Genomic DNA, 26,605 nt, shown 5'->3' on the forward strand with positions numbered 1-26,605 from the left:
AAACTGCGAGATCTCGATATGGAAAGTGACATCTGTGCCTCCATGACATGGAAGAAGGAGAAATGGTTAGGGATCAGAAATAACAATCTGGTGTTTTCTCCCAAGCCTGTCAGTACAAGTCAATCATGTTTTCCTCCTGCACCTTTTGATTCTGTGCAGTGACCAGCAGCTAGCACGTTGTTGAGCCCAAGGAGTACTAAGAGGAAATGAATATGATTCCTTACAATAATGCTCATGGGCTCTGGCTTTTCTTGTGATTCCTCTTCTTGATTATTCCAAAGCACAAGTTTGGGATTCATTGGTCTTGGTTTCAGCTTACTTTTGTCTCCTTAGTGATGAACTTAAATTAGATGCTAATATTCTGAAAGAGGACATGATTGTACAAACCAGAAGGAGACCTTCTAGTCTAGGGCCTCTCACAGTTGCTATGTAAAGGGCCAGATAGGCAATATTCTAGGCTTTACCACCCGTATGTTCCCTGTCACAAGTAGTCGACTTCACCCTTGTAGCATAGTAGCAGCCATAAACAGCATGTAAATGAATAGGTGTAGTGATGTTCCAGTAAAACTTTATGTACAAAAACAGGTGGTGGACCAGATTTGACTTATGGTCCATAGTTTGCCAACCCCTGTTCTAGTGTAATAATACACCTTGGCAAGCCTACTCAGATACATGAACTTATGGTCTAGTGTGCTGGCTTTTCTAGGGGTGTTAAAGAGACAGCCCTCCCTTTTGGACCCCAGTGGAAAAAACCTAGGGTTGCTGAGGCATCAAGACACAAGGCTGGAAGATGAGTAGGGAAGCTATGAAGCCAGGTTGTTGTGAGCCAGGACTGGAGGCTGTGGCTGAGAAGGAGCTGCCAGCCAGAAGCTGGGTCCTGCCAGGCTCTCTGCTCTGCAGTCCTGTACTCACCAGTCTAAGGCCAGTCGAGTCCATTTGCATCCTCTGGTACCAGTCCTGCCTCTGATCAAAACTTGAAAGTCTGTGAACACAGTTTAAGATCTCCCTCACCAGGTTACCTCCCATGATGGGATGCTGAGGGAGAAGTTCCCTTTGCAGAGCCCTGATGTACAGGCACTGTGGAATTTCTTGACTCTCTGAGACAACCCTGCAGGTGGCTATTTATACAGATTTTACAAATTAGTACTCAGCTTCAGGTATCATCGCTAGGTTCCACAGCTGAGATTCAGATTTCAGAATCCATGTTCCTTTCCCTAAACCGCACTGCCTCTCCCAAAGCCACAGTTCTGTGGCAGATAATGCTGCAGATCTCATCATTCCTTACCCAGGCTGGAGCGCTCAGAATCCCAGCCTCACAGTCCACACCAGAGCAGGTTCAGGTATTGTTCCTGTGATTATTGCCGCTGCTAATGACTCTTAATAAACTCCCGTCATTGTAATGTCTGACACTCCGAGTTGTCTCTGAGTCGTCTCTTAGTGAAAGTCACTGTAAAGGGAGGGGGAAGCTTACCTCTTATGAAGTTGGTCAGCTTAAAAATACAGTGATAGATTTTCAATTTTTTTGTGGAAAGGTCAGAAGAGTCAAGTGCGAATCATTGACGTGTGAACTGACAGTGTCCTTAGATGGGTTGATTCCCATGGGAACACCAATGGGCTCCCAGAGTCCCTCTGGGGAAGAGAGAAGGGCTGCCCCGACTATAAATTCGCTCTTTCCAACTGTAGTATAAGCTCATAGAGCAAGGACAAGATCTACTGTTTTTGATGAGCCAGCAGCTCCTAGCACAGTGCCCAGGCAGGACTCATGACCCTGAGTAAGCAAGTGTGCTTCATTCCAAATACAAATGGACTCTTTGAGGGGGACAACCAGCCAACCGAAGCCCCACTCAAAGCAGCAGGAGTAAGGCCTGTCACAACTGAGATGTGCCGTCAGTGTGGCAGATAAGGTGAGAACACAGCTCGTAACCTGATCTCTCCGACATGAGCCGGACAGTGCATCCACGGCTAAATATAGACCCAGCTGTCCAAAAGCAGGAACATACACAGCTCAGACAGCCTGGCTAAGAGATAACAGCTCCGTCCACCCCGAACAGCAGTTTACATTTAGATCCTGGAGCTCTTCATTCATTCTTCTGACCCAAAGGGGAAAGATTCCGACAAAACTTAACTGCTTTGGTGTGTTTGCTGACACCTTCTTCTAATCTGTGCATTTAGTAGGCACAGAGCATCGTGTTATAAACCGTCAGAGAAACAGAGCTGGTCTAGGTCCTGACTTCTAATAGCACACTGTCTAGTTTTGTATGAGAGACTGGTGAATTCCCAACATGAAATAAACAGCAGAATAAAGTACTGTTAAAGGTGTAGCGGAAGGTGTGATAGGTTCTCACCAGAGACCTTATGGAAAACATGGCATTTGCTGTGGGCTTCAGTTTCCCATCTCTGAAATGAGACGCCCCAGGGCAAAGAAGGTTATGCAAGAATGTGTGACCAGAGACTGCGCGACATGCCTCTGAGCTCTGCCACTCACTCTCTTTCCCCTGCGCCCTCCACCGGGTCGATTTCTGCTAATGTACACCGAGTCTATGCGTCAAGGTCAGGGCGCTCTGACTCGGCTTTCAGATCTCTGAGATGGTGTCCTTCCTAGATCCTGCCTCGGAAGTGGGGTGGGCATGCATGGTCACTGAAAGGTCTCGCAAAGTCTCATGTTACCGCCTGTCTCGGCCTCCCCTTTTTTCTTCCTCTGCTTTACAGTTTTTATAAACACCAGAAGACTTATATTCTTGAACTTGGGGAATTGTTTATATTAGTCTTTAGAAGTTTGATCCAGCAAATGTTTACTTACCATGCAAATGTGAGTAACACTATAAATTCATGACAAAGTAGCTGTCCCACTGGCCAGTGTCCTGGTGATCAGATCTCCCGACTTGATTGTCCCCCACTTCCCATTATAGAGAATGCATCCTCATTCACATTGATACAGCTTTCTACTGGTACAGTGGAAGGACTCCTGGACTAGGAGATCTGAATTTTAATTCTATAGTTCGCATCTGACCCACTATGTGGCCTTGGACAAGTAGCCTCACAGTTTTGCCGACTGTAAAAAAGAGATTTGGGATGAGTAGGGAGGGTGGTGGTAATAAATGAGTGATTGGAGTCTGAGGTCCCTTCTGGTTGCCATATTATGTGAGTTATTGTGAAGAGTAAAGACATTTTGTATTTAGCCTTAAATTTATGAATAACTTCTCTAATTATGATGGGTGCACCAAAGGACTTTGAGGATTATTCCTTCTTAAATAATTTCAGTCTTGTGATTGTGAGTTAAAATGACTTTGATCTGTTGATCCAGCCATCAGCACCTGTCAGCCTGCTTTTGTTTTTAGAAGTCTCCACCCGTCTGACTCTGGTTTTTCAATTTGCTTTCTCCAGGGAACCACTCACCCCGTAGAACCCTATGCCATTGTTTTCAGAATTCTTCCATCAGTCATCTTCTCCCCAGTAGACCCTCAGATTTTTACCACCATTCCTCTTCTAGGAATAAATGATAGAATGTAACACGTATCGAGCCAACAACCATTTACGTAGTATTTAACGGTTACTGTTTACCCATAGTTCATCTCATGGAATCCTGGAAAGAGCCCTGTAAACTGGGTGTTCTCTTTGGCATTTGACAACGTGGGAGATGAGGTGCAGAGAGATTCGAAGTTTTGCCCAAGGCCCTGCGATAAGCAGCTTCGGGACCTGGACTCCCATGTTTCTGAGCCACGTCAGGCCCATTCTGTTGCTCTCCATTCCTTTGGAGTTGGCCGAGGACAAATGACACGGAGGGCCAGGAAGAACATGGATGGTTTCCAGTGCAGAATCTTAATGATAAAAAGAAATATTTTTGGAAGAATCTGTTCTTTCATTTGGCTTTTGAGCTTGCTTTGCCCTTGATTTTTCAGTTGACCCTAATCCTTCTACCCCTGTTAGAGACCAAACCAGTGGATCTGAATCTAAATCTCTGTGTAAATATAACTTATTAGGTTTTACATGGAGCAGCTCTGAGTTTCCCAGAGATGACTTTGATGTGTATCCCTGATCTAATCCGAGTTCTTCTTTTTATAAACAGAGAAAACAGGGCCTAGAAAGGTGAAATGGCGTGTCGAAGGTCACTCAGCCAGTTGGCGTCAGAGCTGGGCCTGGCCCCTCATGCTGTTACTTGACTCTGCCTCCTAAAACTAATATTTACCTCATAGGGGTTTCATGGGGACTCTCTTCTCTACATGAGTGAGAAGAATTGTCTTTGAAGACAGTGAGATCTCTTTCAGATCTAAGCTATGCCACCTTCTAGCTGTGTGACCCCAGAGGTCCTTGTTAACTTCTCTGAGCTTCAGTTTCTCCACCCTTCCAAAAAACAGAAGGGCAAAACAAACAAACAAACAAGCCAGTGGAGGTAATAACACCTACGTTGTGGGGTAGACTAGAGACGCACAGGACGTGCTTAGTGAATGGCAGCTGTGATTATCGTAGTCTTATTAGTTCCACATATAACATCTGTCCAGGGTACAGCTGTGACTATAACAGTGACCACAATTACCTTCCAAGCATCCACAGTAGCTTAGAAAGCACCTCCATGCCTCCTGGCTCATTTCAAGGTCTCCCCAGTTCCAGGTGTACTCTAGGACTGGCAGCAATAAGAATGGTGGGATACTGTGCTAAATGCTTTACCTACATGATCTCCAGCCCCTCGAAGGAGACCTGCAAAGTCTGTCTTTTCCCTGTAGAAAAGGAGAGGATCCCAAAGGTTTATGTAACCTGTCCAAGGCCAGAGCTAGGAGTTAGCAGGGCCAGGCTTTGAGTCCAGCCTGGGCTTTAGTCTACCCTTTCTGGGTTCTGAGACCCACTGAGGCTTGGGGTGGGGAACTGATGGGGAAAGGCTAAAGACTGAAAGGGCATTGAGATAAGGGAACCAGTCATTCTTTGGCCAGTCACCTTTTCCAGAAACTCCCGCCAACCGCCCCTTTCCTGCCCCTGTTATCACCAGCCAGTGGACGGCTGGGCTGGGCTGGGCTGGGCTCCTCCACTGAAATCCTTCAGAGTTTTCCTGTTCTAGAGTTTTGCAAGGAGGTGGGAGGAGTGTTTGTATGCTGGGCAGGCTTCCCAGGGGTGATTGTGGAAAGGAAGGGGAGTGATTTTGTAGGGCCCTAAAAAGAAGCCAGGAAGAAGAGGAAAAAAAATAAAACTTTGTTTAAAAGAAAACAAATTGACTCAGGCATTTTCTGGCATTATCTTTCGTCTAGACTTGGAGACCGAAGCTCAGGCCAGAAGTCTGGAAATGTCCGTTTTCTCCTTGCTGTGTAACTGACCTTCCTAATGACCCAAGACATCATTACTGCGGCCTCACAGCCACATGCCCGAGCAGCCCCGCCACTTATTGTTTAACGTTTTCCTTTATCTTTACTATTCTTTCCTTCCCTCAAGAGGTACCCAGGCAATAAAAACAAATCCTGTGAACATTTTATATGAGTGCATGGATTTGTTTTCACAGTTTTATCTCTTTCACCCTTCCCAGCAGCCCAGTGAGACAGATAGGCAGGCTAGGGGTTGCCCTACCAACTGGACAGGTAGGGAACAAAAGCTCAGAGAGAGACCCATCTGTGATCACACAGGATCCCCGGGCTCCTGACTCCTGTCATGTGCTTGAGACCCACTCGCTGTGAGGCGGAACTTCAGGCTGCTTGAGTCTTTTCACCCCAAACCATGAGTTCTTGCTTTTTTGTTTAGCTGAACTTCCCACTGCCTTGCTGTGATTATGGGATGAAACCCTGAAGAGTGGGTTTGGAGGAGATATAGGGAACTGAAGATAGGAAGTGGAGAATGTCTCTTATTCAGTAAACTTCAGTAAAGAAGGGCTTGGTATTTACCAAGGATTCAATTTTCTCATCATAGAGGAAGTAAAGAAATACTAAAGGTCACATGTTATGTAATTGGACCACTGTTAACCTCTTGTGGATACTCTGCACTTCATACTTTGCAGAGGGCATATGCATGCATGCGCACGCACGCGTGTGTAATTCACATACCATGTATCAGTGTTTTTTTGTATATTCACAGAACTATGCAACCAGCATCACATTCTAAATTAGGAACATTTTATGACCCCAGAAAGAAGCCTCATACACTTTAGCAGTCACTTCCCACTCCCCATTCTCACCCCAGGCTTAAGCAACCGCTAATCTGCTTTCTGTCTCTGTGTATTTACCAGTTCTAGACGTTTCATAAATGGAGTCCAGCTTCTTTTCACGTAACGTAAATCTTTCAAGGTTCATTCATGTTGTAAGATGTATTTGTACTTTATTCTTTTTATTGCTGAATAGTGTCCCATTATACAGTAAGCTACATTTTGTTTATTTATTGATCAGCTTATAAGCACTTGAGTTGTTTCCACTTTTGGCTATTCTAAGTAATGCTGCTGTGAACATTCGCATGTAAGTTTTATGTGGATATATGTTTTCACTTTTCCTGGGTATATACCTACAAGTGGAGTTGCTGGGTCATATGGTGACTCTGTGTTTAACTTTTTGAGGAACTGTCAGACCATGTGTCTTCATAAATTTATTGAGATGTATTTCCCATACCATGAGACTCACCCATTTAAGATACATTTCCATAGTTTTAGTATTTCCCAGGGTTGTGCAACCATCACCACAATCTAATTTTAGAAAATTTTCATCACCCCAAAGCGAATCACCATACTCATTAAGAGTCACTTTCCATTCCTGCTCCCCCACCCCCTGAGGCAACCCCTAGTCTACTTTCTGTCTTTACGGATTTTCCTGTCCTAGACGTTTCACATAAATAAAATCATGTCATCTGTGTTCTTTTATCACTAGCTTTTTTCACTTAGCGTAGTATTTTGAAGATTCATCCATGCTGTAGCATGTATTAGTATTTCATTCATTTATATGGCTGAATAATATTCCCTTGTATGGATATACCACATTTTGTTTATCCAGTTTCTACCTCTGTCATCCCATCATGTTCTCCCTGTGTGCCTCTGTTTTCTCTTCTTATAAGGACACCAGTCATTGGATTAGGGCCCATGCTACTCCAATAGACCTCATTTAAGCTAATTATATATGCAAAGACCTGGTTTTCAAATAAGGTCACAATCTGAGGTGCCATGAGGTTTAGGGGGACTCTTTTCAACACAGTAAATGCACCAAGGAGTAATCATATGGATTCAGGTAGAAATCTTTTAAAGTTACAAGCTGATGTAGGACTTGGGCAAAGTTGAGTGCTAAAACACCCCTGAAAGAACTTTTCTGGGACTGCAGGTCATTATGGAACTGACTGGTTTCACAGACATGGCTTTATGTCAGAGGAGTGGAATTCCAAGTGTCTGTGGGTCCAGCTCCTCCTAACCCTTACTTCATCTTTTTAACAGACCTTGAAAACCTTCTCTGATTTTGACCACAAGAAACAACCAGATGTGGATTTTTGTGCCAGTGGAAATTATTTTATTCATTCAACACTATGAATACCTGCTATGTACTGGGGCTGTTCTAGGCACCGGAAATATGGCAGGGACTAGAACACATTTTGAGTACCTGTAACATGCAGTGTTTTCTCGACCCCTGATGCATGTCATCCTTCTACCTACCAGCTGTCAATTTGTAAATAAGGAAACTGAGACTCAGGTGAAATGATTTCTCCAGCTCTGTGAGTAAACAGACCGGGTCACAGATCAGGTTCCCTAGCCTGAGCTGGAGGCAGAGGGCCCCAGAGCTGAGGATGGGTCACTCTTCCTTTATGGAGACCCACACCCAAGCTCTCAACATAGGGCATGTGAAGGATAGATTGGGTGACAAGGCAGGATACGTAGGTTGTGACCAAATGACGGTGCTTGTCAGACTGGGGAACCTGCACCTCATTCTGAAGGGAATGAGTAGTCAGTGAGTGTTACTGAGGGAGTAGACGTTCTTCTGTGTGCTATGTGTGTTTCATCAACACATTTTCATGGAGTTTTGTCACCCACTGGGCTTGATGCTGGGGATAAACTTTCCCAAAAGAAATAATATCTCTGTCCTTACTGAATTTATAGCCTAATGTATGGAAGATGAGAAAGAGGTTGGTATTTTCTTGAAATTCTGTCTGAAACACAAGGAAGTACTGGTGAGGAAAAAAAAGTTGAAGAAAAAAAATGGGAAAATGGTTTTTAAAAGAGAGAGCTTTGTAAGTCATCCTGAGGATAACAAAGATCCACTGAAGAATTTCAGGCAGGGCAGTGACATCACGACAGGACATGGTTGTTGAGAAGCAGGGGAGAGCCCTGGATGATGCCTGGGTTTCTGGCTTGGAGAACCAGTTGGAGGGCTTCACTGAGGGAGGGGATGCAGGGAGAGTGGGAGTTCCATTTAGATTGTTGAGTTTGACCTGCTTGTTGGACAGCTGGATGGAGACGCCCAGCAGACGGAGGGGTTCACAGCCGGGAGCCCAGGAGGGAGAACTGAGCTGGAGATTAAGATTTGCGAGTTGTTATCACATAGGCGGTAATGGAAGCCGTGAGAGTGGACAGGATACCCCCGGAAATTCCCCAGAGTGAGAGTGAAGTCGTAGGAAGGTCTGGGGCAGAACCCTGAAGGACGCTCCATCCAAGGGCTGGGTGGCAGAAGAGGAGTCTACAAGACCAAGGACAACGTAGAATTTCACCAGAGGCTGCAAACCCTTTGCACCTTCCTTATGTCTTCTCAGGAAGCAGCTTGCGTTCATCCCTGGCGCCGTGGCTTCTCCATCCCCTAGCGTGAACCCTCTCTCCTCTGCCATTAGAGAGTTCATCTTGCAAGTCTAATGGAGTAGTGAAGCCATCGATTCTGTTAACAAACATCAAGTCCACTATGGGACCTGCAATGGGGACTCATTTTGGAGGTCAATACCGCTGTCAGTGGAACAGTTTTTCCCCAGAGGCCCATGGCTTTTTCTGTTGTACCTGGCAGAAATTGTCCTGCCCAGCATCAGAAGGGACTGGAAAGTCGTTAATGCTGTGGAGCATTAATGAGCTGGTGATTCTGCCCAGGGCCGTGAGAAGGGTACCAAAATAGGTCAGCTAACAGGGAGTGGAAACAGAACTATATCCCCTATGAAATGCTTTGAATAACTGTAGAAAGCCACCATCACCACCGCTAACATTGTCCCCCACTAGCTATCACATCGCCAGAAATTACATCTGTAAACCTTTCTTTTGAACAAAAAGTTTTGCTATTGGAATTATTGTGTGCTGAATCAATGTTTTTGCTTATTCTGCAAAGACAGACTCAGGACTTTCTGTGTACCTGTGACCCTGGGTAAATGCTAGGGCACTCGACGTAATATTGTCAGTCACTGTTCTTAGAAGCCCGGGGGCCAGGCAGGGAAGCAGGGTGACAGTGGATATGGTGACTCATGGGCCACGTGCTGTTGGCACCCAGAAGAATGACCACGTCCAGGAAGGTTTCAGAGAGAATATGATATTATGATATCTGTGTAGGGTCTTAAAGTCTGCGTATGAGTGCCAGAGGAGTAGAAGTGAAATCCAGGCGGAAGGAGCAGCATAAGCCAAAACAGAATCATAAAAGGGGCTGGTGTATTCATAGGCTGATGAAGCTTCCATGTGCCTGGGGTCCGGGAGGAGGAAAGCAGGAAATAGGTCAGACTGAGAAGGGCCTTGTAAGTTATGCTAAGGAATTTGGACTAAGCCTAGAGAGCCAGCCAAATGAATAATGCCCTTGGCTTGGGGCGTAGCACTCTAAATTATTATCTGTCTTTAATATCTTGCTTCCTTTCTAACACAACAGACGTGAGTTTAAGATACGAATTAAGAGAGGAAAAGACCAGTAGAGAGTGGTGAGTTGGGGAACATCGTCCTCGGAGGACTTGGAAGGGCAGGCAGGAGGAGCTGGGACCAGTCTTAAGGGATAGCTCCAAATATATTTGTGCTTTTACCATTAGTACAGTGACTCACGGTCCAGGGCCTCAGAGACGTCTTCAGGAAGCAGAGCTTCATTCAACAAAGCTTTGAGGGAGGTGATGACAGCAGGAGCCACCAAAGAGAAGGAAGGCAGTGGTGCTAACTGCCCCAGAGCTGGCCTTGCTCGAGGGCTAGAGTCGCACTCCTGCACCATAGGTGGCCACACCTCCTGGAAGCGGGACAGCTACTGCCCAGGCTGTGATGGGGAGTGGCCTGCAGGCAACTCCAGGAGCAGGGCAGGTCCAGAGCCTGGCGCCGCAGCCCTGCTCCCTGGGGGTGGGGGCAGAGGGGGAGGAGGTGTGTGAGGAGGAGGATGCTGCTGCTGGACCACTGCCTCTGCTCTTAGTATTTCCTCGTCTTCTGACAGCCTAGTTTGGGATGAGGACACCTTCCCTTCCTTTTTCATTCACAGGGCTCTTTCTCCTTTCCACAGACTCCCTGAGAAACATTTCCTCTGCCGGTCACGGCCCCCGCTCTTCTCCAGCTGAGCTCAGCAGCTCCAGTCAGCACCTTCTCCGAGAACGGAAGTCCTCAGCTCCATCGCACTCCAGCCAGCCAACCTTGTTCACCTTCGAACCCCCGGCGTCAAACCACATGCAGCCCGCCTTGTCCACCAGTGCACCTCAGGAGTACCTCTACTTGCACCAGTGCATAAGCCGAAGAGCAGAAAATGCAAGGTAGGTGAGCGGGCGTCGGCTGAGTGACCATGCACAGGGCCCAGTACTTTTCAGTCTCTGCTTTGTCATTTTAAAGACATGGGAGAAAGCTAGTAAATCTTTTCCAGGTGAGCAAATACATAATTATTAAACAAAACATCACTGTGTTTGCTTTGGTAACCTTTACATTTTATTGGTGTCATCTAGGTTGCTGTACAGTGATAGTTGGACTCCAGAGAAACCTCCTGCTATCAAAAATCATGCTATAGAAATGTTTTGTTTAATTTGGAAAAAAAGGCATTAGGGGCTAGGGTTTCAGAATTGACAAAATCAAAGTCAGTGCACTTGTTGGCCCTCAGAGGATGGCTATAAAACCTTAACATTGTTGGATAAATCCGTATCTCACTTTTGTTCTAGATCTGCGCTGTCACACATGACAGCCACTCTTCAAATGTGGCTATTTAAATTTGAATCAATTAAAATTAAATAAAATTGAAAATTAAGTTCCTCAGTTGCACTAGCCGTATTTCAAGTGCTCAGTAGCCACACATGGCTAGAAGCTACCAAACTCGGTCATAGAGATAGGAAACATTTTCATCGTCACAGAAAGTTCTGGAGCAAGGACTTCCTGCTCGAGAATAATGGTTTGGGTTTTTCTGATACCACTGGTTCTCTCACAGGTACAGGCCTATACACTTACTACCCTTTATTCCCTTCCTTTGGATACACCAAAGTGCAGAGCTGGTGGGCTTTGCCAGAGCTGGCTTCCAGTTGCTATCAGGACCAGCAGATTACAAATCATGCTCCTTAATTAATTAATTTAAAAATATCTAGTTTGTGTTATGAAAATTAAGGCAGTTAGAGAACTGGGTGCATTAATTTATCACACCAGAGAAGATTTTCATGTGTGATCTCACGTAAACCAGTCACACACACTGAGAGACCGCCTGGGTCGATCATTTATCTCCATTTCACAGATGAAGAAACTGAGACAGCTAACGAATGACAGAGGTAGGACTCGAGCCCAGGTTTCTCCTTTCTGGTCCTGTACTCTTTCTCTACCCTGTGCTATTCTGGTTCCGGTTTTCTGAGCTCTTCCCACACAACAGAGCCTCCCAATGCTCTGTTTTAAGGCTGCCTCAAATGCCCTTTCCTGAAGCAGCATGATTCATTTGTTTGTGAACTTTCACGAGTTCAGTCAGCCTCCATCAAGGGAGTTAGTGGCAGAACTAACACAGGCACCTGCTTCTCCTGAGCCACAGACCAGAGACAGTGCAGTAGAATGAAAAGCATTTCACAGGCTCTGGAGTCGGTCAGATATGGGTTCAAAATCAGGTGCCACCACTTGTCCGTGACCTTGGGCCACTTACTTGACCCTCTTGACCTTCCATGTTCTTATCTGCAGAACGGGAATAATTAATTCCAAGGCTTACTCATGAGCAGAAAATGAGAAAACACACATAAGGCACCAGCAGGAGGTGCTCAGGACATCCTGCCGGTTGCTCGCCTGTGCCCCGTCCCCTTCTGCAACACACAGGGTTCCCTGGGAGTAGAGGGTGTGAGTTCTTACAGTCATAATTCTAGTGAGAAACCCTCTGCGCTAGTGCCTCTCACACGTTACCGCGTGTGTGGAACAGTGCAGGATCTCATCGAAATGCTGATCCTCAGTCAGTGGGCCAGGGGTGGGTCCTGAGACCCTGTCGTTTTGCAAAACTGCAGATGACACCAGTGCAGACTATCTGCACATCGCACTTTATGGAGAAGGCTTTATGTAATATTAGCAACTTCTACCACCTCCAGTCCCATGATGCTGCTAAACAACAGAGAACAAGTATATGAATGTCTCTGCTTGAATGAGCAGCTAGGGCCCACACCCTGGCTCTCTGCACCCTCACCCCCTCTGTAAAACCTCTCTTAATCTTCCTGACTGGAATTCATGCTTTCTCTGAATTCCCAGAGCAGTTTTTGATTCTCTCTCACAGCCCTTGGAATTTTCCACCTCGTATTATGGGTTTTTATATTACTACATGACTGTGCTTTGAAGACAGGACTCAGGGCACACAGTAGGTGCATAATGGATATGTGAACAGCTCTGTGTTATGGAGAGATACCGCAGTAGAGGAGATGGGACGCCCCCTGCAGCTGGGGGAGCAGCTTTACTGCGAGGCCCCCGATCAAGCTGTGCCTTTCTCTCTGTCTTTGTTTTTGCTGGTGTGGGCGTGGGAGCAAGAGGGTGATGAGCAGGATCTCAGGGAGAGTTTTAAAAAATAGTTAAGTTCAAACAGTGTTTGTAGAATTCCAAGCAGTGTTGGAGGCTGGGAAGGAAACCTTTCTTCAACCTAAAAGAACTACATAGTTTCCAGTAGTAGTGGAGCAGCACGCATGACACTAAACATGCTGTGACGGTTACGTAACCGTTAGAAACTCTGGAGAAAGTGTTGAAAAAAAAAAAAACTCTTTGAAGGTATTAAAGAACAATCAAAAAGCAGTCAAGATTTGACTCATAAAAGAAGGGACCTACACTGAGTGAGATTCAGTTTATGTGGCTTTTCCTTAGAAGGAAATCTTATGGCATCCTAAACGTTCGGTATGCAATGAGAAATTACTGGACAGCCCCCCCAAATTGTAAAAGTTGACCCATAATCGAGAAAACTCAGGTCATAGAAACAGACTAAAATAATCTGGTTTTGGCACTAGCAGACAGACTTTAAAATAATTGTGTTAATTGCTTTCATCTGTAGGAGGACAGGCTGAATAATGAGTAAAGAGATGGTGAAATTTAGGAAAGAGATAGAAACTTTGAAAAAGAACTTAGGAGTTGCAGTTCCTCTATGGCGGCAGAAGGCACTGCAGCCTGTCCCTCCCACTAATCACAACTATAATCTCTGGGCAAAATACAGTTACCCAGAGACTCCATAAGTAAATGAAAGAAAACAGATTTTGGTGGGGAGGAGAGCTTGGAGAAGCGAGTTTCTTACAGAGGTGAATTTTGTGTCACTGGTGGATTTGTCCTGAGGGTGGGCTCCATCACAGAGCAGCACAGTGGGGCAGACCGCCTATTTAGGGATAGAAACCTAATCTTTCTGGTTAAAGGATCCAGAAAAGGAGCTGTTTGGGGCTAGAAAGGAGTGCAGTATCCCACAGTGGAGGGAGCTGGAGAAAACCTTTTATAATTCTGGATATAAAACCATGCAAGTCTCAGGCTCACCCTGAGCTATCCTCGTATGGGACAGACTCAAACCAGCCTAACAAGAACTTTATGAACTAAACTGAGATTTTTAAACCACCACACACAGAAGGAGGAACAGAACTTACAGGCTGCACCCAGCCATTTTGATTGCCTGCAAAAACAGAAACATCAGTATTCCCCAGAGGATGCTAACAGAACCCAGTCTATACAGCATAGTATCACAACATCCAAGGTGCAATGCGGAATCTCTCAGCATACAGCAAGTGCTCCCCCTTGCTGGCCTCAATATAACTGGTGCTGGAACTACCACACACAGGCTTAAAAGCCCACGTTGTAACAATGTTCCATGTAATAAAGGGAAACACACTTGAACTTAGGGGAAAGAAAAACTCTAATCAACCCAGAAGTCTGTATTCTGGAAAAGCATTCATTCAGGAATGAAAACAAAAGTAAGACATTCTTAGATGAGAGAGAAATAAGAGAAAGTCCAGGAAATCTCATTTAAAGAAACGATTACGTTAAAGCAGCGTAGTGCCAGAAGGAACCTAAGATCAGGAATGAAGGAAGAGCAGCAGAAGTAGCCAATGTCTACGTGATTGTAAAAGACCATTTCCTCCCCCTACGGTCTTTAAATTATATTTGAGTATTGAAAGCAAATGTGACGCATTGTCTGGTGGGGTTTTTTACCTAGTTTTATTTCTCTCCAGCCTGAGGAGCATCCTCTACCATTTCTTGCCATGTGACTCCCCTGGTGACTTATTTTCCCAACCTTCATTTATCTGGAAATATCTTTATTTCACCTTTATTTTTAGCAATATTTGTGTTGGGTATAAAATTCCAGAATGATTTTTTTTAATTCTGGCATTCTAAAGGATGTCATTCTAATGTCTTCTGAACTTCATTGTTTCTGATGAAATTTCAGCTGTTCTTTTTATTCTTATTCTCCAGTATATAATATGTCTTTCTTCCCCTGAATGATTTTTGCCCTTTGGGAAAAAAATTGTGGTTAAAATACACATAACATAAAATGCACCCTCTTAACCATTTTTTTAAATACTTTTTTTTAGGGGGAAAGTAATTAGGTTTACTCATTTATTTATTATTAGAGGAGGTACTGGGGATTGAACCCAGGACCTTGTGTATGCTAAGCGTGCCCTCTACCACTTCAGCTCTACCCTCCCTTCCTTAACTATTTTTAAGTGTTCAGTAGTGTTAAGTGCTTTCACATTGCTATGCGACTAATCTCCAGGACCCTTTTCATCTCTCAAAATTTAAACTCTCCACTCTTAAACAACTCCCCACTTCACCTTCCCCATAGCCCCTGACAACCTTCATTCTACTTTTTATCTGTATGAATTTGGCTTCTCCAAGTGGAATCATATAGTACTTATCTTTTCATAACTGGCTTATTTCCCTTAGCATAAGGCCCTCAAGGTTCATCTGTGTTGCAGTATGTGTCAGAATTTCCTTCCTTTTTAAGGAGGAATAAATATTTCATTACATATATTTTCCATATTTGGTTTATCTACTCATCCATTGGTAGACATGTGGGTTGCTTCTGCCTTTTGGCTTAATAATGTTGTGTTACAATGCTGCTGTGAACATGGATTTATAAATACCCTTCAAGACTTCTTTCAATAATTTGGGGTATATACCTCCAAGTGGAATTGCTGGATCATATGGTAATTCTATTGTCATTTTTTGGAAGAATTTCCATACTGTTTTCCATAGTGGTCACACCATTTTACAACAGTACACAAGGGTTCAGATTTCTCTACATCCTCTCATCACTTCTCTGTCTTTTTGATAGTAGGCATCCTAATGGACTCCATTAAGAGAACAAAATGGCAACCCACTAAATGTGAGAAAATATCCAAAACATGTATCTGAGAAAGGATTTATTTCTAGAATACCTAAAGAGCCACTACAACTCAAGAAGACAAACAACCAAATTTTTTTAATAGGCAAAAGATCTGAACAGACATTTCACAAAAAAAAGATAAAAGAATGGCCAGTAAGCACATGAAAAGATGCTGAAGCATCAGGGAAAGGCAAATTAAAACCTCAGGGAGATTTTGCTTAATCTCCACTAAAATGGCTAAAATAAAAAAGACTGACTATGCCAAGTGTTGGCAAGTATGTGGACAGGCTTTAATCATGCACTGCTTATGACGTTCACATTACATCCTAGGTTCTCTGGAAAAAAGGAGTAATGCTATACAGTTTACAGAGCACGTTTACATTAGTTTTTGCGTTTGATCTCCAAAGTAGTCTTATAGGCTCACTTTTGAGTAGAGACTGAGAGAGAACCTGCTCAGTCATCTTTGCCCAGCAGGGACGTAAGTATTCTGCTCGGATTACTGTGTGCAGTCGTATTTACTGAGGCTAATACCAGCCTTCTACCTGGTCCTTTTTACATTTATGAGGGAACTGGATATTTACAGAGATAAAACCACGAATTTTTTAGTATTACTTTTACTACTACAGTCGTAGCCACTATTATTTCTTCAAGTACTAGATAATATGTGTTCTGGTTAAAAAGACTTCAGTTCTCAAAATCCAGCTTTTCTTTTGAGCTAGAATGAGTAACAATTCAGAATATTAAATATTGCTAATGAAAGGAGTTTTGAACTGACACTGTCAAGACAAGCAGAATCCTTTTAGTTTTTGAAAACAAATTAGTTTCACTGGATTTATTTTTGCCCTCGAGCCTTTGGGGGCCTCATTCCAGATTCTAGCCACTCTCTGTCTTCTTATTTCAAGGAGGCTCTTAAACCTGTAACAGGCGATATGTTGTGGTGAGTCATGCGCCCTGAAAAGCCCTAATTCTGATGAGGGTTGGGGGAAGTGAAATTTCAAGTGACAAAATTCCAGAATGACCCTGCAGCAGTATTCTACAGAAAGATGGTGGATAAAAAGTAAAATAAGAAATGTCAGTGGAGAACTTACCTGTGATCGTTTCTAAGGCTCATTCTCCTGGTGGCTTTGATTGACCAAAGGCAAAATATGCCTAGTTCATTAGTTTCACTTAGTTTCACATACACAGCTTTTCTCTGTAACCACAGGGAGAAGGCAGGCTCACTGCTGCAGCCAGAAGGGTTTGAGATGCAAAGACAATCTCTCCTCTTAGAAATTGTGGGCCAGAATTTTCTGAGTTTCCTTCCCTCACAGGAAAGATCCATTTGGAATGAGTCAGTCGCAGATGGATGGTCTAAATGACCTCTTATATTGCCAGTGACAGGTACAGAACTATAAATGGTGGCCAGTTTACTTACAAGCATTTATTATGTGAGGTTTCCTTACATGGGTACATAGCTGTTAAAAATCAAACTGGGCCCTTCATCATTAAGGTACTTGGAGTCTCCTAGAGTGGAAACAAGAGAAATCGTGGTGTTGTGTGTCACATAACATGTGACAATGTGCAAAAGAGCAAGTGCAAGATAAAGTGACTGGGGAAACCAGGAAATCATTCCTAAAAGCCAGAAGAGCAACTTGGGGTTGCTATTAAGACCAAAGCATAAGCAAGAGGCGGTGTGATAGCCCTGCCCACCAGTAGCCTCTGGAGCAGCTGGGGGCCAGGGCTGGGAAGGAAAAGCTAATGGCTCCAGGTGGTTGTTTTCTCCCCAAACCTCTCTGCCCCCAGGGAGCTCCTCTGTACACTTGTGTTTGAATATCTTCTTGCACTCTCTCTGCCATTTACTGTTTCTCTCGTCTGATGTGAGGGTAATACCTCTCTCTCAGAACTGTCAAGAGAATTAAGAGCTCATCACACGTGGTGTGCCTGGCATAGTGCTGTGCTCATTTTATGAGGCCTCTGTCAGCCCAGAGCCCTGGAAGAGAAGCCTTTCTCCAAATCCACTGCTTGCAGATATCTGTCCCAGGAAAGCAGCTCAGTGCATGATGGTGGCACAGGCCTAGGAAAGGTTTAGGTGAACGTGGTAAAGGTCACAGGACCTCTTGAGTGGTCAGAAGCCCCCCTCCCCCTCCTTGATTCTTGTGCAGAGAGAGTGCACTGGAGCAGGGAGTCCAGAGACCTGGATGCTGGAATCAGTTCTGCCTCCATCCTAGGATGTACCTTTGGGCAAGTTTGTTTCCCCTGTTCAACTCCATGCACCTGATTCTTGAAGCAGTGATCCATCCCCCTCAACATGCATCAGTACCCCTGCATACTGCATACTGGGGACTGTGCCAGGGGACAGGACATGATCCCCAGCCTTCTAGGAGCACAGGATCTGGTAGAAGTGGGAAGACACGGACCCAGATAACTTTCACACAAGACAGACAGAGTAAGGAGAGTGTTATGATGAAAGCACAGAGTCCTGTGGGCGCAAAGGAGGAGAGTGAGTCAAGTGAAAAGGAGGTCCTTTGTGGAGTAAAAAGGCTGCTTTGGCACTTTGTGTAAGACTTTGATACATCAAGGAAACATTCTAGAGAAAACCCTGCAAGCCCAGGGCTGGAGCTTAGAGAGTGTGGTTAGGGATGAGTGAGTAGTTCTGTGAGCTGCAAAGGAGATGCTCGGGTGCAGGGGCTGGGACATAAGCTGATGTGTTCTGAAGGGGAACGGTTTCAAACTGCTAATCCAAAGGGTTCAGGCCAAGCTCAGGAGAGGGGATAGCACCATCAACACTTTTCCTTATTTTTTTGTTTGTTTGTTTATACATTCATTTGCTTATTCATTCAACAAACATGTATTCACTGTTTACTATGTGACAAGCACTCATCTGGCTGCTGCTGAGAGGAATATGAATAAGATAGAGTTTCTTTCCTCAAGGAACTCACAATCTGGTGGAGGATACAAGTAACAATGGTATGTAACACAGATAACCGTTGCTACCTGCTCCAGGAACGGAGTTGACCCAGTGATTGGTTGTGCTGGGAAGGAGAGGATGTAAGAAAGAGCTTCGAAAGGAGTGCCATCTGAGCAGAGTATGAGCTTGCCAGACTGGAGGAAGAAGCTTTCCAGAGAGCAAAGGCCCAGAGGCCTGACTGTCTGGGGCGTACTGGGAACACTAGGAAGCTGACTGAGTAGATCATAGAGTGGGAAGGGGAACTAGGGAGAAGAGACTGGAAAAATGAATTGGAGTTGGAATGTGGCTTGGTCCTAACGGCGCTGAGACAGTATTGAAAATGACTAAGCCGGGAAGGAAGGAGTGTAAATGTGCGAAGGACAGAGGGGAGGTCCTGGGCAGATGGTGGCGAGACTCGGTATTAGCCCTTCTGTTAACTCACAAGGAGGATCAGGAGGACCTGAACTGGGGTGGACCTGATAGGTTATTGATGGCATTACTGAGGGAGAAATCCTAAGGTAACTCCTGGGTCTCGGCTTGAGCGGCTGCTGCCTTTCCCCACACAGGAGTCAGGAGGAAGATGATGAGGTCATTCTCGAACATGGAGAGGCCAAACAGGATACCTGCTGTGCTCCCCACCCCCGCACCAGCTTAGTATCCTTCAAGTGCCCCCATTCCCGTGGGGCCTGGCCCCGCCCCTCCACTGTCGTCTCCCGGCCGTACCTCCTCAAATGCTTGCTCCAGCCGGAGCAGCTGGCAGTTCCTTCAGCTTGCCAGATTGTGTCCCACTTCTGTGTGCCTCTAACCGGAACACCTTTCCCCTTCTCTTGCCTTTTGCCTGGCCAGTTGCCAGCGTCACTCAGAGGTGACATCTTTGAAGAAGCCTCCCCTGACACTCTGTACCACGGTCCCCAGGGAGGGTCGGTATAAATCTGTCAGCAGCCACTTACTAACCACTTGATTGTAAGATTTGCACGCCTGTCACCTCCTCCACCACTGTGCCCCTTCCCCGCTTCCCCCGAGGGCAGGAGCCTTCTCTGTATCCATTGTGTCTGGCCCAGATGGAAAGTAGGGCATCTGTTTTTTAAATAAACAAATCTAGATGGGAACATCCAACAGAGAGTGGGGAAGTCCAAAAGACAAAATCCAAGGCACCAAAGACAAACAGATATGAACAATATGAACACCTGTGTCCACCATTGGCTCCCCTGTCCTCTGCTCCAGGCACTCTGTTATCTAGAGGCTAGATATTTAATGACCTTGGCCATGGCTGCTGGCTTGGCTGTATGTGTGGAATGCAGTAGAAAGGGAAAGCAGATATGGAGATCAAGGTCGGAAGGCCACTGAAGGCTTGGGGGCTGACATGGAACTCCCAGGCTTCAAGGATACAAGTGTACCTAGGAGAGAGCCTGGCTTAGACACCTGTTTCCCTTCCTCTTTCTAAAGTGGTGGGCCTTATTTTCTATCACCATCTGGTGGCCACATCCACAAATAACAAGCTCGCCATGAGCTGAAAGACCTTGTAAACGCAGAAGTTCCATGACCGGCCCCAGAGGGCTAAGAGCTGCCCAGCTCCCCACCCCCACCCTCAACCCCTTAGAGACAGCCTGCGAATTTGTACGTATGTGACATTTGCTTTATTCTGGTGAGAAGAGCCAAGAGTTTTGTTGTTTTTGTTTTTGTTTTTGTTTTATTGAGTTATAGTCAGTTTACAATGTTGTGTCTATTTCCAGCGCAGAGCACTGTTTTCAGTTATACGTGAAAATACTCACTGTTGCGTTTTCACTGTGAGCTACAAGTCTTGTACGTATTTCCCTGTGCTACACAGTATAATCTTGTTTATCTGTTCTGCATATGCCTGTCAGTACCTACCTTTTCAAACTCCCAGCCTGTCCCTTCCCACTTTTTCTGTCCTGCATATAGTTCCCAAACATGAAAACATTTTTCCTGTCGAATTTTAGTCTTCTGAAAAGAGAGATTTCCCCCTCTAAATGCCTCTCAACAAACCATAGTACATGATGGAAAAATAAGTCTATAGCTTACATTTGAATAGTTCTTTATGACTTAGAACATGGACATGCGTCAGCTGACATGTTTTACAGTTGGAGAACCGAGACTCAGATAAAATGACTCACCTGCTATTTTCTAGTCCCAGCTGAAGGGTTCTTCCCACTGTCTCACAGCCTTTGTATACAAGTGTGTGTGTTCTGTGGTGTGTAAAGCAATGAACAGTGGGCAGTGGAACCTGCTTGTTGATATCTGTTGAGGGAGGTAAAACCAACGTCCGCAAATCACAGCCATCTGGGGAAGGGGTGGGGGATAAAGGCTAATACTGATTGAACACTGGTATATTAGAAGCATGAGAGTGCAATTTCTAAACAAACAACCTTCAAGGTACGAATTTAGTCACCATTTTTGTAGATGCATTAACTAACGCTCAGAAAGAAAACGTGCTTTACCCAGAAAACCTCTGGCCTGCCAGCCTCCCCAGCCTGTGTGCTCCACACCCCTCGCTGCACAAGGTTTGAACATGCCCACTTGCCTTCCCGGTGGGCAGTCCTGGCCTCCTCTAACCCCGATCCTCCCTCCTTTCTGTCTCTTAGGAGTGCCAGCTTCTCTCAGGGCACCAGGGCCTCGTTTCTCGTGAGGAGTGACACAGCCGTGCAGAAACTTGCCCAGGGCAATGGACACTGTGTCAACGGAGTCAGCGGTCAAGTCCACGGCTTCTACAGCCTTCCCAAGCCAAGCCGGCACAATACAGAATTCAGAGACAGCACCTACGACCTCCCCCGGAGCCTGGCCTCCCATGGCCACACCAAGGGCAGCCTCACAGGCTCTGAGACGGATAACGAGGATGTGTATACCTTCAAGATGCCCAGCAACACCCTGTGCCGTGAGTTTGGGGACCTCCTGGTGGACAATATGGACGTTCCGGCCACCCCACTCTCAGCCTACCAGATCCCTAGGACGTTCACGCTGGACAAGAACCACAATGCCATGGCAGTGGCCACTCCTGGGGACTCAGCCATAGCTCCCCCGCCCCGGCCCCCCAAGCCAAGCCAAGCTGAGACACCTCGACGGGGCAGCCCTCAGCAGAGACCTCCAGCCGGGGACAGCAGCAGATCAGTCTCTGCCGCTGCGACCATCCCCAGACGCAACACCCTCCCAGCCATGGACAACAGCCGACTTCACCGAGGTCAGTGTGAGCCCTTGCCGAGGCCGGGGAGAGGAGGGCAGGCAGCCCAGGGCTTCTCAGTAGTGCACTGAAGGTCCCCCCGGTCACTGATGCTCACAAGTTAAAGCATCTTCTACTCAGAACTTTCCCAGTTGGCCCTCCAGCACTGGAGGCCCTTAGTGGACACCACAATGGCAAGAGGGTAGCAGACTCTGCCTGCCTGAGAGAAGTTCCTGTTCCACTAAGGAGAGAGAACATTCTTGGTTAACCACAACACAACATATTATGGGTCTGGAGGTTCAAATTATAATCTTTTATTAATTAATTTATAAATTTTAGAAGCCTAGTCCAAACTGGAGCCAAACCTATGTGGACCAACAGACTAGTAAAATTAGTCCTACAAAATATTTTCTAAGCCACATTCAAATCTCTTTGGTTAAAGTCTGAACTTCTATCTGAAGTGTTTAAATTCTGTCGTCACTTATTTTCCACTGAGTAGTCCAACTCTGCATCTAACCTCCTGTTTGATGAAAAGGAATACATTGATTCCTTTCATTCTGCATCTTGCTTTATAGCTTCTGAGCGTGTTCTTACCCGTCCTATTGTTTAAGACGTGCAGTAGCCCCGAGAGTTTCAGGGGACAAAGCCTCGCTGTCTTTATGTCACATGAGGTGCGTGGTAGTTAAGAGACTCGTTCAGGGTTGCAGAGTCAGTCAGTGACACAGGTGGGACTTGGACCCGGGATACTCTTTGCAGACTTCAGCTCATCACCTATTTGATCAGTCACTCTGTGCTGTGGGACTGAGGAGGGAGACATGTAAAACATGTCCCTGCCCTTCAGAGAGCTCAACGTCCAGCTGGGGAAATAAAGCCAACGTGTATAAATTAGTCACACGTCCTTGTTACTATAGTATCTGTGTGAGTGATAGCTGCCCCGAGTGGGACAGGTGACAGGGGCCCTAGGAGTTAAAGGAAAGGCAGCAGTAGGCTGGGAGAGGTTCTCTGTAGAGGCCAACACTGGAGCTACATCTAGAAGCCTGGGCGGGACGTGTGAGCTGAGGCATGGTGTGAGAGAAGCAATAACCTATCATTAGAGGTTGAGACCCGTATCTTCTGGAGCATCAGTAAGACCCTGAGCAACACTGGTGAGGGTATGGGGAAGTGTTGGCACGAGGATCGACTCTGAGTGTCTGTGGATCTTCCATCCTCTGTCGTAGCTTCTTCCTGCGAGTCCTACGACTACCCCCAGCGTGGTGGAGACAGTGCAGGCCGGTCCGCCGAGTCCACGAGTGATGCAGTCAGCGCCTTCCTGGTGAGTGGGGTGTAGCTAGGGGTCCTCAGGCTAGCTCAGGTGGGTTAAAGGTCACACCCACAGGACTAGAAACACAGCCTGAAAGAGTGATGGCTTCTCCCTCTTAGCTTCCTGCCTCTGTTCAGAACCTGGGTTGAGTCTTTGGGAAGTAAGATGCAGGGATCCTGGTCTGGAAGAAATCGCACTTAAGTGCACCTGACTTACAAGGCTCATCACTGTGGGTATGCAGGAGGGTCTAGAGTGCAGAGGACCCGGGCTCTGGGGCAGTGGATCGCAGCAGCCGCCTGGCCCATGAGGTCTCACCTGGAGGAGGATGCATTGTACGGCGGTGCTCAGAGTCAGGCTCCATGGCTGAATTATGGTTTAAGTGCAGGATACTAGGCTGCCCTCTGGACTGGGCTGATGACTGTTCTCCAGGGTGTCCAGCCCCAGCTAAGCTGACTAGGGCCTGGAAAAACTGAAAGTCAGGTACCTGAGGCAAAAGCAGCTTATAGTTGTATGCCTGGACAGACAGGGCAGGAGTGGAAGGGAGGCTCTGGCCGGGGTGGCTGCGTCGCACAGCTCTGTGGCAGCACCGCCTGCAGCCTGGCGGTCACACTGAAAGCTGAGCTGTGGAAGCACACCTGGCCATACCTCACCTGCTGGGGCCAAGGCTTCTCTCATGCTCCTTGCCCTGCTCAGGGCCTGAGGTGCTGACCTGCCCATCATGAGTCTGAACTTGAAGGGAGGGCAGATCCCGAACTACACCCATGCAGTACGTGGCCTATGCTGTCCTCTGAGGCATCTAGACAGCCTCGTGGGTATTAATACTAAAAATTTACCATAGGTTATACGTAAACCCCAAAGGAGTACGGACCTTGTTTCTTCCCGTCTCCTCCTCTGCCGTCGTAGTTGGTTTTCCCGGGGTCTGCCGTGTAGCTTCACACGGCAGCTAACTCGGGCATGACTTTTCTGGCCTTGTGTACAACTTCACCCCCTTCTGGTTTCCTTTCACTAGTAACGACTGCACTTCTTTTCACTCTTAGCCAGGGAAAACAGTCGTGGGCCGATCAGATAGCACCAATTCTGAGGACAACTACGTGCCCATGAATCCAGGCTCCTCCGCCCTGCTGGCCATGGAGCGAGCAGGTGATAATTCCCAGAGTGCCTACATCCCCATGAGCCCAGGGCCCCATCACTTTGACCCGCTCGGCTACCCTTCTACAGCCCTGTCTATGCACCGCGGCTCCAGCCGAGGGAGTGAGATCCAGCCACCTCCTGTCAACCGCAACCTCAAACCTGACCGGAAAGGTAGGTCCCCTGGTCCATCTTGGACAACATTCAGGGATTATTTGCATTCATTTAGGGATCAAGTGGATCCCGAAATTTCCTTGCAAGGAGGTGACAGCCTAAACCAGCCCAAACTCACACACACACGCACTCCAAGTTCATCCCAGTGGTCTGGCACCTTAGGGACGGGCTGCAGGAATCAGGACAGGACAAATTCAGGTTCCAGTTCTGCCCCCTGCTAACACGTGACTGTAAAGAAATCCTTCTGTCTCTGAGCCTTCTCTCTTCTCAGCTCTCAAATGGGAAGTATGAAACTTGACCTCCCAGAGATGTTGGAGGACGTAGGCAATAAGATTTAAAAGTGCTTCATAGTGTATAATGCAATTCAGGGATGAGGGATTGTATCCGGCCTGGGCCTGCGCAAGGCGGGACGGACAGAGCAGCCTAGTAGGAGGTAACAGCAGCGACGAGAGCGCGGGCCAGGCCTTCAGACCAGGTGGGTGTGGGCTGGGAGCCTCATCTAGCACTGCCAGGTGTGTGGCTTTGAGTAAATCATGTACGTCCTCTGAGCCCCCATTTTCTCCTCTGTGCAATGGGGACAGTAATGCCTGCCTACTGGGTTTGCTTAGGAGAAATCCAGAGAACAATCTGTTGTCACAGGCCGTGTCCCCATTTTAAGATTCTGAAAGTATGATTACCACAGATTACAGTGCAAAGGATATATAATTTGAAGACATGACTGGAGGGCCTGTCCACAGGGGCAGAGATCACAGAACCTTGCTGAGTCTGTGTCTACATGCAAACCCGGGGTGAATGTGAAAGATGTATAGATAAATCTGTATGGATCTGTGTGTTATGTGTTAAGTGTTTGTATGTCTGGCATTGTCATCATGGGCTGATGACTCGACTTTCTGTTCCTGCTGCAGCAAAGCCAACACCACTTGACCTGAGAAATAACACCGTCATTGATGAGCTCCCCTTCAAGTCACCCGTCACCAAGTCTTGGTCTCGGGCCATGTGAGTGTCTATTCGTAGTTGGAACGGGGCCATCGGGCTGGTGAATGGAACAAGTCACTGTCCCTCCCCTGTATCAGATCTTAATCTGATCTCAGAGAGCAGGGGTGTGAGGGCCAGGGCCCAGCGGGAGGCTGGATGTGCCCCAGGGTTTACTGTCTTTTCTCCACAGCCACTCCTTCAACCCCGGATCCTCCCAATACTGCCGCCCCATCTCCACCCAGAGCATCACCAGCACGGACTCAGGAGACAGCGAGGAGAACTACGTCCCTATGGTGAGTCCTCTGGGGTCTGCAGTAATGACTGCCACCAAGGTCCCTGGGAACCCACCTCTCACTCCCCCACTTGCCAGCTTGCTAACTACCCCCAGCCCTAGGGCACCCACATTATTTGTGATTTGCTACGGCAAAGCTGTCTTGAGCACTGTGGGGTCGTTATCAGAGGCAAGGAAGATGTGGTCCCTACCCTCAAGGAGGCCACTGCCTTAAGGGGCAGAGGGCCTGCTGCGAGAATGTACCCACGGGAAGGGTGACTAGGACTTCAGGAAAAAATACTTGCCAGACAAGTCGGTCCTGCTGCCTCGATGAGACAAGACCCTGAAGCCACTGAGGGGCCTGGGGCCCTCTGTTGAGAGCGCTGAGGAGCAGGCGGCTGCCCCGATCTAGACCACGGTGGGCGCTCCAGGGAAGATCTGGTGCAACAGAAGCCTCTCCAAGGTCCAACTATAAAGGACATGTGCTCCCTTAGGAGCAGCAAGTGAGGGCAGGTCTGTCAGCTCACCAGCTGTGCAGCTGGAGGCAAGTCACTTTACTTCTCTGAACCACAGGTTTATCTTCGTTTTAAAAAGTAAGAATAGTAATAATACTTGCATCCCAGGGTTGCTGTGAGGGTGTAAATGAGAAGCCCCGGCACAGTGCGTGACACAGTAGGCCCTCAGTGAGCTAGCTGCTCTTACTCCCAGAGGTGAGTTTTTCCCAGGGGTGGGTAATCTGTTTCCTAAACAGATTTTCTCTCCTTTGTGACAGCAAAATCCAGTGTCTGCATCTCCCATTCCCAGTGGCACCAACAGTCCAGCCCCTAAGAAGAGCACGGGTAGCGTGGATTATCTGGCCCTGGACTTCCAGCCAAGCTCCCCAAGCCCCCACCGCAAGGTGCCTGGGGTGGGATGGGTGGGAGGGTCTGTCAGAGCGCTCAGGGAGGCTGACCGGCGGCTCACAGTCCCTCACTCACAGCACACAGGCACCCCGAGTCTGTAGGAC

The 26,605-nt window shown here is 46.8% G+C and overlaps 1 protein-coding gene across 1 annotated transcript in view; it reads left to right on the forward strand.

The window, feature by feature from the left end:
- Positions 1 to 26,605, forward strand: part of GAB2 (GRB2 associated binding protein 2) — a 150,414-nt gene that overhangs the window by 119,876 nt on the left and 3,933 nt on the right. Inside the window, exons 3-9 of the mRNA XM_072969113.1 lie at positions 10,377 to 10,620; positions 21,180 to 21,772; positions 22,969 to 23,063; positions 24,089 to 24,353; positions 25,259 to 25,349; positions 25,519 to 25,621; positions 26,372 to 26,497. Coding sequence (XP_072825214.1) covers positions 10,377 to 10,620; positions 21,180 to 21,772; positions 22,969 to 23,063; positions 24,089 to 24,353; positions 25,259 to 25,349; positions 25,519 to 25,621; positions 26,372 to 26,497 — 1,517 coding nt within the window. The remainder of the gene's footprint in view (positions 1 to 10,376; positions 10,621 to 21,179; positions 21,773 to 22,968; positions 23,064 to 24,088; positions 24,354 to 25,258; positions 25,350 to 25,518; positions 25,622 to 26,371; positions 26,498 to 26,605) is intronic.

The sequence above is a fragment of the Vicugna pacos genome, chromosome 10 (genome assembly GCF_048564905.1).
Source record: "Vicugna pacos chromosome 10, VicPac4, whole genome shotgun sequence".
NCBI lineage: Eukaryota > Metazoa > Chordata > Mammalia > Artiodactyla > Camelidae > Vicugna > Vicugna pacos.